At 26.1% G+C, this 19,174-nt stretch overlaps 1 protein-coding gene and 1 long non-coding RNA gene across 4 annotated transcripts in view; both read left to right on the top strand.

Moving 5' to 3' along the window:
* Window positions 1-17,226, top strand: part of LOC126906871 (electron transfer flavoprotein-ubiquinone oxidoreductase, mitochondrial) — a 138,616-nt gene extending 121,390 nt beyond the window's left edge. The window contains exons 7-12 of one of the 3 annotated variants that reach the window (XM_050687785.1): window positions 6,413-6,588; window positions 7,317-7,528; window positions 8,018-8,197; window positions 8,736-8,957; window positions 16,122-16,329; window positions 16,840-17,226. In XM_050687785.1, the coding sequence (XP_050543742.1) occupies window positions 6,413-6,588; window positions 7,317-7,528; window positions 8,018-8,197; window positions 8,736-8,957; window positions 16,122-16,285 (954 nt within the window). In that variant the 3' untranslated portion in view covers window positions 16,286-16,329; window positions 16,840-17,226. The remainder of the gene's footprint in view (window positions 1-6,412; window positions 6,589-7,316; window positions 7,529-8,017; window positions 8,198-8,735; window positions 8,958-16,121; window positions 16,330-16,839) is intronic. The other 2 variants (XM_050687783.1, XM_050687784.1) reach the window with 2 other exon arrangements.
* LOC126906882 (uncharacterized) lies at window positions 11,358-14,401 on the top strand. The gene is made up of 2 exons (XR_007704381.1): window positions 11,358-13,575; window positions 13,743-14,401. It is a non-coding gene; the product is annotated as an uncharacterized LOC126906882 (long non-coding RNA).
* Window positions 17,227-19,174: the final 1,948 nt, after the last annotated feature.

The following is a 19,174-nucleotide window of genomic DNA, read 5'->3' as shown; positions in this document are numbered from 1 at the left end:
TTATTAAAAAATCGTGGACGACTGTATACATGTAAACTAATTGATATTTATAATTTAATTTTCTAGAAATAAATATTGATATATATTTAAATAAATATAAGTCAAAAGTATGAAGTTTTTCAAAATTTGAATGACTATTATTGTTATTGAAAAAAATTGACAAATGTGTTTTGNGTATGAAGTTTTTCAAAATTTGAATGACTATTATTGTTATTGAAAAAAATTGACAAAAGTGTTTTGAAACTTGACCCAATGTATATGACTTCGATAATTATATACATTGACTAACTTAAAAATACGAGTTTGATACTCGTATTATTATTTCATAAGACGACTTTGAATTTATTATAATGTTTAATGTCAGTAATTTCTTTTCTCTTATGTTGTATATCATTATGTAATACGAAAAAATTACTCTGTCGACGTATTATTTACATATTTTGTCATGCATACGTGCTTCGTAACTTTCTAGACTATTTGGGATAATAGTAACCATCCTTTTATATTTTTACAAAATAAACACATTATAAGGAGTGAGTCTTTTGACACTAGCCGCTCAATTTTTTTTAAAAAAATAAATATTTTGAACATTTTTTTTCGTTTTTTGTTAAATAAATATCGATATGTGCAAAAAATAATCAATAACCCACTTTTTCTTACTTTTCAGGAGATCAAAAATAAAATTTATTATCCAATTACACTCTATATGATTATCATTTTTCTAAGTAATTTAATTGCGATTCAAACAAAATTTTCGATATTTTGATGAAAGTTATTGTAAGAAGAGTAAAACCTAAACCTAAATATTTTATAATCTCAAAGACCAATTTTTTGAGTTACTGCTTTATTCGTTGCGCATGGCGATATATATTTCCACTTGTTATAAAATAATTTTCAGGTTCATCCCTTATATCTTATAGGATTGTGAAATTAATTTTTTTAAAGGTACATATTAAACTAGCTTATAAAATAGAAAATGAACTAATTATGAAAATGACTGGTCGATAACAACTTTTGGATCAATATTTCAATATTAACAATTTAAAGTAATGACCGGAGGTTTATCATTAGTTATTTCTCGGTCGTACTCTTCTTCTCGTCTTGGTTTAAAAATGAGAATAATTTCCGAAATACTGATTTAAAAGTTGTTATCAATTATTAATTTTTTAAATGATATAATTTTCTATTTTATAAGTTATTTTTAAATTTATAATTAGCACATTGCTAAACTTGGTCGTTAACACGTTTAAATATTCTTGACAAATTTCATTTATTCTAAATAATTTAAAAACAGATTATAAATTTCGCCAAAAATTTTCTTACGTAATTTTGCGCTAAGTGTGACGAAATAGTAACTTAGTAAAACCATAGCGTTTATCAATGTCTATTTTTTAGCTTCCATGCGTAGCTGAGCAGGTATTTTTATTGTTGTCATGTTTTTGTTTTGTGTAAACGTAGTTATCGTCCAATAAGTTTAGAAACCATATAATTTTCGGCAAAATGGACTATTTTGAAGTGTTTAGAATAGCAACGGAGTATTCAAAACTAAAAAAAATAAAAGCTTTTCTATGTACTATTAAATGAATAGTAAATAGTAACTATTTGTAGGCCAATCAACGAAAGAGTAATTTTGGCAAATGGCGGAAAAAATTCCTAATCAAATTTCTTTTATTTTAAAAGTTGAATTAAGATATTGATAATGACATACTAAAAGTCCTCATCGATTGGACTTGAGCTTTTTTTTTTTTACAGCTTCACAAAAGTTCAAAAATATGAGCTTTTTTAATTTTCTCAAAAAATATTTAACTTACAAAAAAAAGTTTCGTACAAAAGTTGTTTAAAAAACAATTTTAAATAAAAAGTGTATCTTATATTTTTTCATTTAAACAAATATTTTTCGAGTTACATTTAATATTACATTTAATATGAGTACTAAAATTTATTTTCCAATTTTTTAGCTTCGATGCGAAGCTGAGAAGGTATTGGTTTTACTAAGATGTGTTTATTTTTTTTTTTTTTTGTGTCTGTTACCACTTTTTCTCAGCTCTCACCGAACCGATTTCTTTCAATGATACGTCAAAAGATCACAAATCGTATCTAGTCGAAGACATTACCCTTCAAAATTGAAAAAAATTCCCTCGTTCCCCGTAAATGGGGGAAACCTCCAAAAAAATTACAAATTTAAAAATCGCTAATTTTTTTTATTTAAAACTGCCATAACTTTTTCAAAAATGAACATATCAATATAATTCATATATGCATAATATCATTATCTTTCATTTAGTATATTTTTTTCATAAATTTAACCCTTAACCTGCCCACAAGGGGGGATTCAAAGTGACAACTTTTTCAAAAAAAATTAACTTTTTCAACTTAACTTTTGAAAATGTTCCGGAAGATCTGACACTTTAATATATATCTTAAATTAAAACTAATGTAATATGCTTTAATTTGAAAAAAAAAAATTTGACCTCTGGACTTGTCTTCATGGTGAAAATGACTACCGTATGCAAAAATATGCTATTTTTGTGAAAAAATTCTTNGGTGAAAATGGCTACCAAATGCTATTTTTGTGTGAAAATTTTCGATTTTGTATTTTACATTTTTAACTTTATTATGCTATAACTTTTTGACAAATATATGGATCATTACAATTTTTTTATGAAAAGTAATATTTATATAGATCTTTCATTGGACATATTTTTTTTTTAAATCGGACCATTTCCGTTAATACAGGGAGGATTCAAAACATAAAAATGCATATAGAAAGTAGAACTTTTTCAACTTAACTTTTGAAAGTGTTCCGGAAGGTCTGACACTTTTATATATATCTTAAATTAAAGCTAATGTAATATACTTTATAATGGTAAAAAAAAATTTCGGACTTTATCTTATTTTCATGGTGAAAACAGACATTAAACTTAATAAAAAAAATACGATTTTTGTAAAAAAATTCTTTTTTATATTTTTAACTTTATAATGCTATAACTTCTCGAAAGATGTATGGATCAATATAATTCTTTTTTTTGTAGATGCATGATGTCTTTACCTATCATTTGGTATATTTTTTTTATAAATCTGACTTTTTACCTGCCTACAGGGGGGGATTCAAAATGACAACTTTTTCACAAAAAATTGACTTTTTCAACTTAAATTTTGAAAGTGTTCCGGAAAGTCTGACACTTTTCTATATATATTAAATTAAAGCTAATGTAATTTACTTTATTATGCAAAAAAAATTTTTTGGACTTTATTTTGTCTTCACGGTGAAAATGCTATTATTGTGTGAAAATTCTCAATTTTATTTTTTACATTTTTAACTTTATAATGCTATAACTTATTGAAAAGTGTATTGATCAATATAATTTTTTTATGGGAAATACTATTTTTTAATAATCCCTTTTTCATTCGACATACTTTATCTTAATCAGGATATTAATAAGGATCTAGCAGTTTATGAAGCTTTTGGAATAATCCACTAATTTTTTAAAATTAAACACTATCTAAAGATTTGCTCGAATCGTTTTTTTTTGATAGTGATTTTAATCACTGTCAGATATCATTATACTTGATCCAAATATGCCACGTCACCACTGTGCCGCGACTCCCCTGTGCTGGGTTTTTCATTATACGGTTACTTTTTATTATGTTATACTTAAATTAGACACAATGTTATAAATACATATGTGTGTATGTGTGAGTTTATTTATTTATAGTATCATTAAAGTGTAGTGTATATTAAGATATAACCGATAGAGTAGGTAATTGATTTGACGCTATATTGTTTAAACCCAACTAAACGCTAAATTGTACATTCCCAAACAACAATTATATTATGTCAATTGCCACCGGAATTTCTGCTAATCTTTTTCTTTTTCTTTGCCTTAATCCCAACTACTTGGGGTCGGCCACCCTCATCCTAAACTTCCACTTGACGCGATCTCCACATCATCTACGCTCACATCAGCTGTCCTCATATCGCATTCAATAACATACTTCCATCTCTTTTTTGGTCTTCCTTTACCTCTTCTTCCTTCAACATTAATTTCTATAATTGTTCTTACAGCTTCCGATTCTTCTCTCCTCATAGCATGACTAAATCATCTAAGTCTATTTTCTCTCATCATATACACGATTGAAACTACACTTATACTCCCTCTTATATGCTAGTTCCTTATACTATCTTTTCTAGTCACTCCATTCATCCAACTAAGCATTCNCCACGATTAACGCTACACTTATACTACCTCTTACATGCTCGTTCCTTATTCTATCTTTTATAGTCACTCCACTCATCCAACTAAGCATTTTCATCTCTACTACACTCATTCTCTGCTCTATTTTCTTATCAACCGCCCAACACTCTGAATCATACATCATAGCTAGTCTCACTNTCTTATTAATCACCCAACACTCTGAACCATACACCATTGCTGGTCTCACTACATTGTTGTAGAATTTACCTTTTAGCCTCATTGGAAATCTTTTATCGCATAAGACACCAGACGCTTCTCTCTACTTCAACCACCCGCACTTATTCCTGTGTCTTACATTCTCGTTAATACCACCGCTCTTTTGCACTATTGATTCTAAATACTTAAAACTTTCTACCTCCCTATTCACACTCTTGCCTATTGTCACTGATCTCCTCATTTCACCTACCTCATGTTCTCTTTTGTCAACCCAGTCAGAATTTCTGGTAATGATAAAATTAATTGTCATAAAGTGTCTAAAATTAGTCTTGTTCTAGTAAACTCAATGGTAGATAATAACTTTCATGATATAAATAGGTCAAATAAATTTATAACTGTATCTTCAATAACTTCAAAACCCATTGCTACTATTTGAACTAATCGCTATTAAAAAAAAAAACCGGCAGTGTCCCGGCACATTGTGTATAATTGGGTGCAGTATAGATGATATGTTACAGTGATTAAAATCATTATCAAAAACAACGTCTAGATGCAAATCTGTAGATAGTGTTTAATTTTAAAATATTAATGGATTATTACAAAAGCTACATGATCTCCTATTTCCTTATTTATAGCCTAAATACAAGTTATATGCATTACTAGTGCAAAGTATGTAATCAATGGAGGATTTCTCCACTATAAAGTTATTTGACAAATGTATCAAACAAAATTTTTTTCCATTTTCTTATTCATTTTCCCATTCTAAATTTTGAGAGAATATATCTTCAACAAAAGTACAATTTTCTTAATCTTCAATCTTTATTTCTATTGAATTTGTACACCATTGACCTTTGCAATGTTCACATATAATAGAAAAATTAAGCCCTGTGTTTCGGCAACCACAATTTTTAGCACCTCCAGCACCAGACTAAAGGCCGTTTTATGACAATTATCTATATTATTAGCAGAAATTCCGGTGGCAATTGACATAATATAATTGTTGTTTGGGAATGTACAATTTAGCGTTTAGTTGGGTTTAAACAATATAGCGTCAAATCAATTACCTACACTATCGGTTGTATCTTAATATACACTACACTTTAATGATACTATAAATAAATAAACTCACACATACACACATATGCATTTATAACATTGTGTCTAATGTAAATATAACATGATAAAATGTAACCGTATAATGAAAAAAATTGGAAAATAAATTTTAGTACTCATATTAAATGTAATGTAACTCGAAAAATATTTGTTTAAATGAAAAAATATAAGATACACTTTTTTTAAATTGTTTTTTAAACAACTTTTGTACGAAACTTTTTTTTGTAAGTTAAATATTTTTTGAGAAAATTAAAAAAGCTCATATTTTTGAACTTTTGTGAAGCTGTAAAAAAAAAAAGCTCAAGTCCAATCGATGAGGACTTTTAGTATGTCATTATCAATATCTTAATTCAACTTTTAAAATAAAAGAAATTTGATTAGGAATTTTTTCCGCCATTTTTCCTTCGTTGACTGGCCTATTGATTAAAAAGAGAAAAACGTTTTGGCTGTAATTATTTTATGAGTAACTCATAAAGTAAAAATTTTCGAAATTTTTTACTTTTGCCTTAGCATTTTTAAAAATTCACAAACTTCAATAGATTTTTCATCAGTAATACTAAAAATAATTAACTTTCTAATAACATGAGTTTTTATAAAAATTTTATCAAACTCTAAATACAAGTACTGTGTAAGCATAGAAACATATGTACACAAAATTTTCAAATTTTGATATTGTTCTGGAACGTCTGCGTTCTTTAAACCTAAACCAAATTAAATCTTTTAAAATTTACTTTAAGATTAAAAAAAGAAAAACGTTATAATAACTTTTTTTCTTTAAGTAGTAGAAAGTGTCAATATCAAAATTTGTAAAATTTCCTTTAACATTTTTTGTTTTCGGATCCCTACTATACTGTAATGGTATTTTTTAAAATTAACATTATTTTTAGGATAAAAATACGTATGGAGGATCGTTTATTTATCATCTTAATGAATCAACACCTCTAGTAGCTGCTGGTTTTGTTGTGGGGCTCGATTACTCTAATCCGTATTTAAGTCCTTTTAGAGAATTTCAACGATTCAAACATCACCCGCACGTGAAACCATTGTTTGAAGATGGAAAAAGGTGAAAATTGATTAAATTTTATAGTTTAAAAATCTTTTAATATATAGTGACTTTTCTCAAAAAAAAAAACTTACAGCGAAATTACGAGTGAGTCACAAAGATTTAACAAATCCAATAACTTTTAACCCAATTATCATTTTGTTAAAAAAAAATTGAAATAGTTATTGTCTTAGACTAGGTTCAAAGCATATTTTAATTATGTATAATAAGAAAAAATTTTGAAATAGCAATTTTTACACCCTTTGTATTTTTTGATTTATCAGTTATTAATTACTATTTATTAATCATCCTTTATAACTAATAGTTTGTCAACATTATTTTTTTTAATGACAACATACATACAGTATGTTAACTAGGTACTAAATCGTATTTAACTAGGTAAAACAATTTAAAACAAGAGATGATTTATTAAAATGAAAGTTTTTCAATGAATGTAATTTCATATAACAACTTCGATAACAAAAAGGTCGATAACAACTTTTGACCCATTATTTCGGAAATTTTTATTATTTTAAAATATAGGCTGGAGGTGAGGCGTAGTATGATAATATTTATCATTTGTTATTTGTTTAGCGACAAATAACAAATAATAATAAAGATTTGCATCGAAGCGTTTCTTATGATAGTGATTTTAATCACTGTCAGATATCATCTATACTTGTCTCAACTATGGAACATCCACACTGTGCCTCGACTTCACTGTGCTACCATTTTATTTTTTTTTATAGAATAGCTTATGGTGCTAGAGCTCTTAACGAAGGTGGGTTTCAATCTATTCCAAAATTATCATTTCCTGGAGGTGCTTTAATTGGTTGTACAGCAGGATTCTTAAATGTTCCCAAAATTAAAGGAACGCATTATGCTATGAAATCAGGCATGTTAGCTGCAGAATCAACTTATGATACCTTAATGAATTCAAGTGGATCTAGTACAACTATCGGTAAGTAATTGTACTAATTTATAATTCATAAATTAAGGATATATTGGAAAGTTGATCATTCTTGCGAAGTTTACTTTAAAATATTTTATTATTAGAGCTGTGATAGTTAACAGTTAAAATTAATTTTGAATCTTAGGACACTTCATCATAGTACAATTTTTCGCGTTAAAAAATGTGTAATATCATTTTAATTTTTTTGTTGAAAGAAAGAAATACTGATAAAATGTAGTTTTCAATATTATATTTGAAATCATTTACATTTTTAAGTATATTTGAGTATTGTTTACATATATTTAAAAAAATTTACTTATTATCTTAAGGATGATAAACACATTTTATCCATAGTTGGCCTGGGATTAATTAGTATTTTATTAGTATGTAATTACAAAATTGGATCTTTATAATTTTCTCTGGTATCAGATTAATTAATTTTTATTAAATTACTGTAAAAAAAATTAAATTTTTCTGTGATATGGATTGTTTTTTTAGGATTAGAACCTAAAGATTATGAAGAAAGAGTTAAAAGTAGCTGGATTTGGTCAGATCTTAAAAGTGTTCGAAATATACGTCCATCTTTTCATTCAAAATTGGGTATATTTGGTGGAATGGCATACTCTGGATTTTCTTTAGCAATTAAAGGAAAAGAACCATGGACACTAAGCCATGGAAGTAAGTTATTTAAAAACAAGATTTAATTTTATAATAATTATAGTATGTAATGCAATTAAAACACTAACAATAATATCTCATTCAATATCACAAAAACTTAATTTTTTAGAAGCAATTTAAAAAAATTAAAATTTTGTAAAAATAAGTAATTCAGTCTTTTATCGGTCAGCTTATTATTAAATTATAGATATAACGATTTTGCTTGAATATATTACTTTTTAGGTCTTTCTGATAACAATCATAACTCAAAAACATTATATTGTGAGATGTACCATTATTGAAGGGAATGAATGATGTATTTTAAGGGAGAATACTATTGTGTGATTTAATTTAAGAAAGATAAAATTTTTACACTCGAGGCATAAAAATATAATTTATGAATTATTAAAATGTATATTTTTAAAAATAGTCTAGCATTTCATTATTTTTATTGTTATTCCAATTAAAGTAATTTTTAATGTTAAATTTATTATGTTTTATGATTGTATTTAATTAAAGAATTTAAGTATTATTTTACATGTATTTCATTGTTTTGTAGCACCAGATCATGCAAGATTAAATAAAAAGACTGAAGTTTCTATTATTGAATACCCAAAACCAGATGGAAAAATAAGTTTTGATCTGTTGTCATCAGTTGCTTTAACAGGAACTAATCATGAGAGTGATCAACCAGCTCATTTAACATTATTAGATGATTCTGTACCAACTAGTACAAATCTTGAACTGTATGATGGGCCAGAAGGAAGATTTTGTCCTGCTGGTAAGATAATTTATAATCATTATTAGTGTTAATACCAGGGGCGAGAAATTGTATCACACTTATCTGGTGATTAATTAGAAAGGATTTTAGGACGTTTAAATTTGTTTTGAAGGAAAACTGTGGTCGCTAGTTCACACAAAATTAATTATATTTCCATACAAATAACAATAATTTAAATTGTATTAAATATTTATAATTTACAATAGCACCTTGTGCAATTTAGTAATAAGAGTTGACAAATACAACAATAAATATAAATCAGTACTATTAACTATGAATTTGATTATATACACATAGATATAACTAAAAACGAGATTCAATATAAATAATAATGTTGGCTATATAATTTATACACTAAGATTTTTTGTATGATTTATGCATTAAAATTGGCAATTGTCATCCGTGTGACTTACACAATTTTTCTAATCCAGCCGTGTGGAATATAACAACAAATAAATCATAAAATTGTTACCTTAGATAATCTGACAACGTCATCCGTATGACTTAAATAATTTCAGCTAATATTAATCATCAAAATACATTACTCATATAATACAATATTACTTATACTAAAGCAGTTAACTACATAAACAAACTTGAATAACATTTACTTTAGGAAAAAACAACATTAATATAATTTTTACTAAAAACGTATAACCAACAAAACAATTTCCTAATTTTATACTAATCTAATTACATACACATGTCGACCGGCAATGATAACCGGCCGACGACGCCCAGAGACCGGGAGATGAAGGGAAGATGAGTGGATGAAATCAAATAAGCTGCTATCTAGTATTTTTTTTTAAGCAGCGCGAACAATTAGATTAAAAATTTTGCTTAGTTTTATTTGTATAAAAGGTTTCTTTCTTTATAGAATTACTAAATAAATTTATTTGTTAAAAAAATTAATTTTCTTATTAATAGAAGAAAAAGCTTTAGTACTAAATTATTAAAAAAAAAATTGTTCTATCGAAATAATTGATAGCAAATTTATTATTTAATAATATTTGAGAAATATTCGTAATTTCAAATAAAATTGAAATATTTAGTTTATTTATGTAAGTCGGTTTCTGTCGAAAAGATAGGGCACTGAAATTATCTTGTCTTAATAAATAATTCAATTTCATGATATAACACGTTATAAACATAATGTTAAAATAAACTATTTTATAATAATCAAGGAAAAGTATCAAATAAATAATAAACAATGAAAACTAACAACTAAATAGAAAAGATTCTTATTTTTATTTTCAATACTGATAATGATAAAATCCTGATTGGTTGGCGACTTTGTAAAAAAGGCTAGTCTTAGACTTTTTTAATCTTCCTATTGTGTTGATTGATTCTAAATACTAATTATAATATACGTTTTTAACAAAAAAAAAATTATTATCTTAAAGTTTAAAGAGTGGGTTGAAATTAACTCTCCTGAACATTTAGAAAATAATATGTATTTTATATACAAGTAGCATTTAGGAGTAGTAAAATTGAAATTAGCCTTTTCTTTAAATTTTGTTGAGAATAAATCGTTTGGGTTATTAATATCTTTGATTTATAAAATAATTTTTTCTATTAAAATAATTTTTTAGAATATAGTGGTATATTTAGGAATTTTTTACGAGAGATTAAGATAACTTTTATAATGTAGTTTAGATTAGAGTTTCACCCTTCCATATTCCTTGTTAGTATGGTTTTATGTCTTTTTGGGTCTGGATTCTACGGATCATTTCTACGATTACTCAATTATTTGAGAATGTAACTTATTTTAGGTAAAAATGGTATAAGTTAAAAATTTGTAAGTGTATGATCATTTTAACGCAAATTTATTTTTAAAGTTACTAGTAATTGCGACTTAATGAACTTATAAAATTATTCTTTTTTTATATCTATACTTTTATTTCTTAAAGAAACTTTAATTGCTTTATTTAAAAATTATGACACAATTTTCTAGAAAATTTTGAAGGTAAAATTGGCCGACTCATTCAAAACTATCGTAATGAAATTTATCTGTACAGATAATTATTACCATCGATGATAATAATCGCGATGGGTCGAATTATTCAAATTTTTATTTTGAAATAAAATATAATTATTTTGTATTGTAATACAAATAAAAAATACACTTGGTCATAATGGTATGTAAAGTAAATAAAAATCAACTTTTGTACTCAACTTTTATAAATGTCATAAATTCTTTGTAGAACAAAAAAAACTTACTTAATGTGGATTAATGGATTATTATTATTATTCTGTTTGATGATTTGAAAAGGTTATTTTTGATGGTTACTTATTACTTTTATTTTTATAATCGAATAATCATATCTTACATTTGAATAACATGTTTTTTTTAAAAGCAATTGTTTTTACTACGTAATTTATTTTAATATCCTAGAAAAACAATGTTTGCTAGTAAACGATTTTTAAAGGTATATGACATCATTTTTATTTATAATGGATGATAGCACATTTAGTAGAATATTTTACCAATAATTCTATATTTGCGTTAAGAACAACAAGAATTACCGTGATAGAGATTTGTTTAATATCTATGTGATGTTAAGAATAGGTCACGATTAAAGAGACTAGGGACGCGATGCAAAGAGAAAGAAGCCGGTCTTGTATTTTGCCTAATTGTTAAAATAACTAAAAAATATTCAGAGTTATATTACTATTATACATTTGTTGTCATCTGCAGTTTTCATTTGTGTTGAAATCAAAAAATTATTTACAGTTTTATGAAATAATTTGATGCTAATTAAAAAATCTCGCTTCGGGGTCCCAAATAAGTATTATCCACGCCTGATCAATAGTTTGAACAAATTAATAATATAATAAACGCGGAGAACATTTTATAAAAAATGTATTATTTTTACAGAATTTTATTTGTTTTAATTGAAATCAACAATATCTTTAAAAATTAAACGCGCATTACTTATTTATATGGGTGGGATATGAGTTGCCAAAAACTGCAAAGTTATAATAAGTCTCTCGCATAGAAAAAAAGTATTCAAAGTCGATTGATGACATGCGTATAAATTTTTTAAATTACTTTAAAATTTCTTGTTTCCCAAGAGTATTTATTATCTATAACAATATATTGATTGTTACAGTATTTGTCACCATCTTCTACTTATTTAAGTTTTATTTATTTTTTACGAATAGAATACATTAAAAAAAACCCAGCACACGGGGGTCGCGGCATAGTTGGATCAAGTATAATGATATCTGACAGTGATTAAAATCACTATAAAAAAAAAAAACGCTTCGATGCAAATCTTTAGATAGTGTTTTATTTTAAAAATTAGTGGATTATTCCAAAAGCTACATGATCTGCTAGTTCCTTATTAATATCCTGATTAAGATAAATTATATCAAAAGAAAAAGGGAATATTAAAAAATATTATTTCTCCAAAAAAAATTATGTTGATCCATACACTTTTAAATTAGTTATAGCATTATAATGTTAAAAATGTAAAAAATAAAATCCGAAATTTTTTTTTACATAATAAAGTAGATTACATTAGCTTTAATTTAAGATATATATAAAAGTGTCAGACCTTCTGGAACATTTTCAAAAGTCAAGTTGAAAAAATTAAGTTTTTGTGAAATAGTTGTAATTTTAAATCCCCCTCTGTGGACAGGAAAAAAGTCAGATTTATAAAAAAAATATACCAAATGATAGGTAAAGACATCATGCATCTATAAAAAAAAAATTATATTGATTTGGTTATTTTTTAAAAAGTTATGGTAATTTTTAGTAAAAAAAATTGAAAAAATTTCGAAAATTAGCGTTTTTTAAATTTGTAATTTTTTTGGAGGTTTCCCCCATTTACGGGGAACGAGGGAAATTTTTTCAATTTTTGAGGGTTATGTCTTCGACAAGATACGATTTGTGATCTTTTGACGTATCATTGAAAGAAATCGGTTCGGTGAGAGCTGAGAAAAAGTGGTAACAGACGCAAAAAAAAAAAAAAATAAACGCATCTTAGTAAAACCAATACCTTCTCAGCTTCGCATGGAAGCTAAAAGTAGCGTTATTTAAAATTGGCCTTAAAATTGTTATAAAGTAATGTACACATTGCTTGTTACTCGACATTGCTTGCCGTTTGTTAAATGTTGAAATATTCGAGGGGTTGTAAAGTTCAGTAGATGTGCTAAATGGTGGGAAAATCATATAAGTTGAGGTATCACCTACAAACCAAGTAATACACTGTCATTCATCCTATTGCGTATTATGTGTGAGCACCAGAGTTACAATTCGTTATTCTCTAGGGGAACATTACCAATGTGTCCGACTGGACACGACCGGTGTAACACATTGTACATCACGTAGTGATGAATATAATCAAGGGGTTATTATTGTTATTTGGATGTATGTTATATTAATTAAACGCGAGGTTATCGTTTTATAGAACTTCTTAAATGTTTTCCTACCGTTTCTCAAGTGTGTAACATATCAATATTGTGAATTCTATTATTTTATATCTAATAAGTGTAATGTGATTTACTATTATGTTTATTTATACTTATACTATGTTGTTTTCTTATACTATTACAAGGCAATTCAATAGTAATTGAAAAATTTATGACCTGACAGATCATATGACCATCTAAGGTAAACTACATTAGCTAAAAAGATAACAACTTAACGTTTATNAAGTGTAATGTGATTTACTATTATGTTTATTTATACTTATACTATGTTGTTTTCTTATACTATTACAAGGCAATTCAATAGTATTTGAAAAATTTATGACCTGACAGATCATATGACCATCTAAGGTAAACTACATTATCTAAAAAGATAACAACTTAACGTTTATAATATACAGGATGTTTAGTAAGTCAGGAAACGGGTTTCTATTGTTCTCATTGTTTGTAACAATGAGAACAATAGAAACCGTTTTCTGACTTACTGATCAATCTGTACAATAATCTATGTAGTTGTTTCTTTATTGCCCGAGGATTAAGTGATAATACAACTTAATATTCGATTATATATCATTCTGTGTTGAATATGCTCTTTGTTGTTGTAGTAGAATGTAAAATTACAATTTATACTTGTAACTTTATTTCCACATGAAAATATTACACTTATATTGGTCTAAGGATTGTACACTATTTGGATAGTATCATTGGAATATGTATGAGATATATACGTCACTGCGATACCACATTGTGATGTATATTGGTTGAATTATTCTTTACTAAGAATTTATTTTGACATTGTATGAATTTCTTTGTAATATCAATTAATCTATTTACATACACTTCCAAGGCGTAAAATTACATAGCTTTCCAATTGTGACAAATGTTTTTTCTAAGTCTGCTCAAAAGTACATATCTATAGAAATTTACTGTAATTTTAAGAACAAAATCAGACATTACGTCAATTTAAAAAACATATTTATGCAAACAGAAGGTTGATAAGAAAATCTAAATTATAATTTTATTAAATTTTTATAAGAGAAATTTCGTTAGTAAATAATATAACTTAATATTTCTAGTACTAAATAAAGAATATATATATATATATATATATATTAGATCAAAATTTAACATTAGTAAAATGTTGATGACCATAAAGTTTTTCTTAACAATAAATAACATAGGCTCAAGGAATAATTTTTTTTTTAAATGAGTTAGTTACTATTTTATGGGTATAATATTTATCATTTATTATCTAGATTAATTTTTAATGGTTGTGGTATTTACTGCATTATGTTTTATGTATTAATATTTTGTAATCTTTTTAAGATAAGTGTAGTTGTTTCTTTATTCTTAGATATTCATTAAATTACTAATATTAACACGCTTATATTAGTTTCACCTGTATGTATGTATGTTTGTAACTCTCCAAACGTCACGCATTATCGCGTATCCCGTCGTCTATGGCCTTGAGACTAGACTATCGTAACGCATTCACCTCTCCCCTAACGACGGCACACTATTCCTATAAAAATTTATTTTTAGTTATCGTACCCGTACACGCTTGCTTGTCATCAATATTATTTATATATAAACAAATTTTTATTTTGACTGACCAATAACGCCCGCGTCTAATGCGCCTTACGTATATATATTTATATATTCCTACCGCCGTTTATACCTCAGGTATAACGTTAGTNCCTACCGCCGTTTATACCTCGGGTATAACGTTAGTCCGACCCCTCGCCCGCCCACAAACACGGCTATACCTAGTGCATGATACGTTTACGTACTTAAGTTGCTTTACTTGTATATATATATATTCTAATTACTATTAAAATGTATACNACTTAGTGCATGATACTTTTACGTAGTTAAGTCGCATTATTTGTATAAATATATATATTCTAATTACTATTAAAATTAATATATTAACACGATTTATTCTAATTAAGAGATATAAAGTATTCATTCCGATTACGAGGGATGATTTCCGTATCGTCATTTTTCGTCACTACCTCCACGTTCCAGGAGTGAGTAATTTACGCGCCTGCTGCTTTCCTTGGATGTGGTAGCCGTTTCTCAGACTCCCTCCCCGGAATCGAACCCTGATTTCCCGTTACCCGTAACAACCATGATATTGATAGTAACTACTATCATAACATGAAACTAAAAAGTAAAAAATAAATATAGTTTAAAAAACTAAAAAACACGCTTTTTAGTTCGATGTGCTTCAAAATCGTGTTTTTTTAGTTTTTTAAACTATATTTATTTAGATATAAACTGTGATGTCTATTTTAAAGTTGTAAACACGTTGTTTTGTGTCAAATAACCATGTCAATCAAATTGTGTTATACAAATATTTTATTTTTATAATAACGAAGATTGTTAAATTATCTTTTAATTATATTTACTAAAGAAAAATTTACTTTTGTATGGAAATTTTATGGTGATAGGCTATTTTAATCATAAAGGTTGAAATATTTAGCTATAATGAATACTTAGAAATTCAACTTCAGAAACAAACATTTAAATTTTTTTCCACTAAAAGCATGAATACATGTAATTCTGAGTTCCTGAAAAAATGTCAAACTGAACGATATTTTAATTTATAACATAGAAATTTTATTGTTGTTTATAAAAATTATTATTTTAAGTATATCCATGATAAATCGTTTGTTAAAATATTTTTGTTAGGAAATTTCTCTATTTACCGTTGTTATTTACTTATAGGTGTGTATGAATATGTACCTGATGAAAGTGGAAATGGTGAGCGATTACAAATTAATGCACAAAACTGTATTCACTGTAAGACATGTGATATCAAAGATCCTACCCAAAATATCAATTGGGTTGTTCCTGAACCAGGCGGTGGTCCAGCTTACAATGGAATGTAAAAAATATATCATTATCATATGGTATGACATTTTCATTAAATTAGGTACTTAAGATTATCAATACTGTGTACATAAATCACATTGTCCTTATTTTTGGATATGCTGTTCAAAACAATAGTTCATTATCATTATTTTTAAGTATTTGATTATTTTATTTTCATTTTAACTAAATGAATCATTTTTGATGATTTCCTTTATTGCTCATGCTTCACTATTAATTTGTATAATATTGATTGTTTACTTTAGTATAATAAATATTTTTTATATGAAATTTATCGTGAGATTGGACGTATTGGTGTTAATTATTTTTGTAATTAAACTACAAATAATATCTGTTAAAAAAACTGTTTTATATGTCCCTTTGTATTTTTTGTATTTCCATGGGGGTTTTACTTTACATTTCTCTTTGGTATTTGTTGCCATTATTTATCATACTTTAATACATTTATAATGTGTGATAATGATATTAACATAAAATATTTCCATTTTTCAAATGCTATAATATTTCAGTCATGTAGATAAAATATTTAATAATAATATGACTGTTAATTTAGGAAAATTTACGCTGAAACTTGTTTATTCAACATCGTCAACGTGGAAAAATAAACAAAAAACGTTTTTAAAAACAAGCGCTGAGTGCCACTACACCTTTCTCTTTTCAATCCAAGGGATATGCTGTCATTTATCATGTTTAGCAAATACGTTTAAACGATTTTAGTCTGATGTATTTAATTGTAATTTAAGTTATATATTTATTTTTAACATATTTGTATAAATAATGTGATGGCTACTAAATTATATTTTTATTTGATATCTATATTTTATTAAAAAAAATTATGTTTAATATTTCTGTTTAATTTAAATCAAAATTTATATAATCTATGTATTTTGAGTATGGTTAGTATCATTGATGAAATTAAATAAACATATTTGGAATATTATTGATTGTCATTCGTAATCTTAAACCCTAAGTTATAATATAATAGGTAGTTCAAACTGATAAATTACACCCCTTATAGTAAATATAGATATATAGAGGTACCCAGGTACCTACTACGTCCTTATAAGGTGTAAAATTAACAACGCTATTTTAAGTATAATAAATTATATACTTTTCAAATACAAAATATAAATTTGTTAACTATGCATGCTATTTAGAGATGTCACAGAAGGACTAACCATACATACTAAATATTTAGAAGGAAAATAAATTTAAAAACTGAAAAGGTACCCGGGTACCTTTCCAGTCACATAAGGGTTAAATATACATAAAATTATTTTTCGATATTGTTGTGTCGAAATATAATTTTTATCAAGATGTACTATATTTGATTGAGATAATATTGTTATAGTTTACTATTATAAAAAAACTAAGTTCTTAAGTGATTTTATGAAAAATTTAGTCCAGAAATAACAAAATACAGTTACTTAAAGTCATAAATATTTTTTAATAATTATCCTTTGCTTATTACATTATATTTTGTTTATAAGGGCCGTTTCCTAAATAAGAAATGATTAAAATAACTGTATTAGTTCGAAAATGAATAACGAAAAAAAATAGTGGAGACATTGCATAGTAGGGTCTAGTATAGATTTAATCTGATAGTGATTAAAATCACTATCATAAGGAACGCTTCGATGCAAATCTGTAGATAGTGTTTAATTTTAAAAAATTGATGGATTATTCCAAAAGCAACATCAACTTCTATTAAAATAAAATACAAAACCCATAATTATCATACAAAAATAGTATATTTTTCAATATGGTAGCCATTTGCGTATAGAAGATAGATCGTCGGGACAAATTTTTTTTTTTCATTTTGTAGTACATAAAATAAGCTTTAATTTTATAAATTTTTTCAAAAAGTTATGGAAGTTTTAAGAAAAAAAAGTGAAAAAATTTCGAAAATTAGCGATTTTTAAATTTGTAATTTTTTTGGATATTTCCCCCATTTGCGGGGAACGAGGGAATTTTTTTCAATTTTTAAGGGTAATGTCTTCAACTAGATACGATTTGTGATCTTTTGACGTATTTTTGAAAGAAATCGGTCTAGTGAAAAAAAAAAAAAAAACACATAGTAAAATTAATACTTTCTCCGCTTCGTATCGAAGCTAAAAATCATAGTTTTATTTTTATGGGCTGATCTAAGGTTCATTGTGCTCCTGTTAGGAAATTTAAATTAATTCACTTGATTATTTAAAAAAATACGTCCCGTACATGTAAGGCTGTAGTATTATAAAATAATTTAGATAAATTCAAAAGATTGAACGTAAAATGGAACAGATTGGGATAATAATTTCATCAATTTATTTAATATAAATAGCTAAATGAAGCCTTGCTTAGAACTTCAACCACGATGGTATTTTTACCGTTCTTATGCTCAAGAACGTAGTGGTCGGTAGCACGACTTCTAGGGAAATATCTGGCTACGATGGCAATAATAAATGTTTCGGAAACTAATTGATAATTAAACTTAATAATATAAAAGTTATCATAACTCTAATAAATGTATAATATATTACACATTTTTATAGATATAGCTTAGAAAAGTCAAATTTTAATTTTAATTTTAATTTTAAGATATTATTTTCCGTCATGATATTAATTATAATTTTTTATGTATAATCAATATCACTTAATGGAGAGGTAGATAGCATCCCTAATGATTAAAAATACCTATATAGTACAATTTGTTTATACTATTGATAAATAGTGCTGATTAATATGAAGTAGGTTTAAGAAGCAATATTTTGATTATTTAGTTATTTATTAAAATTTTCGGGGATTTGGGTTATATTTTGTTTATTTAAATAACCAGTATCATGATTTTGTCGATAAAAAAATAATCAAATATTTTTTAATATTAAGTAAATTTTTATTGGACCTTA

Source organism: Daktulosphaira vitifoliae, unplaced genomic scaffold, assembly GCF_025091365.1.
Source record: "Daktulosphaira vitifoliae isolate Bord-2020 unplaced genomic scaffold, ASM2509136v1 Scaffold_5, whole genome shotgun sequence".
Classification (NCBI taxonomy): domain Eukaryota; kingdom Metazoa; phylum Arthropoda; class Insecta; order Hemiptera; family Phylloxeridae; genus Daktulosphaira; species Daktulosphaira vitifoliae.
This window is presented reverse-complemented; position numbering and strand designations above follow the sequence as displayed.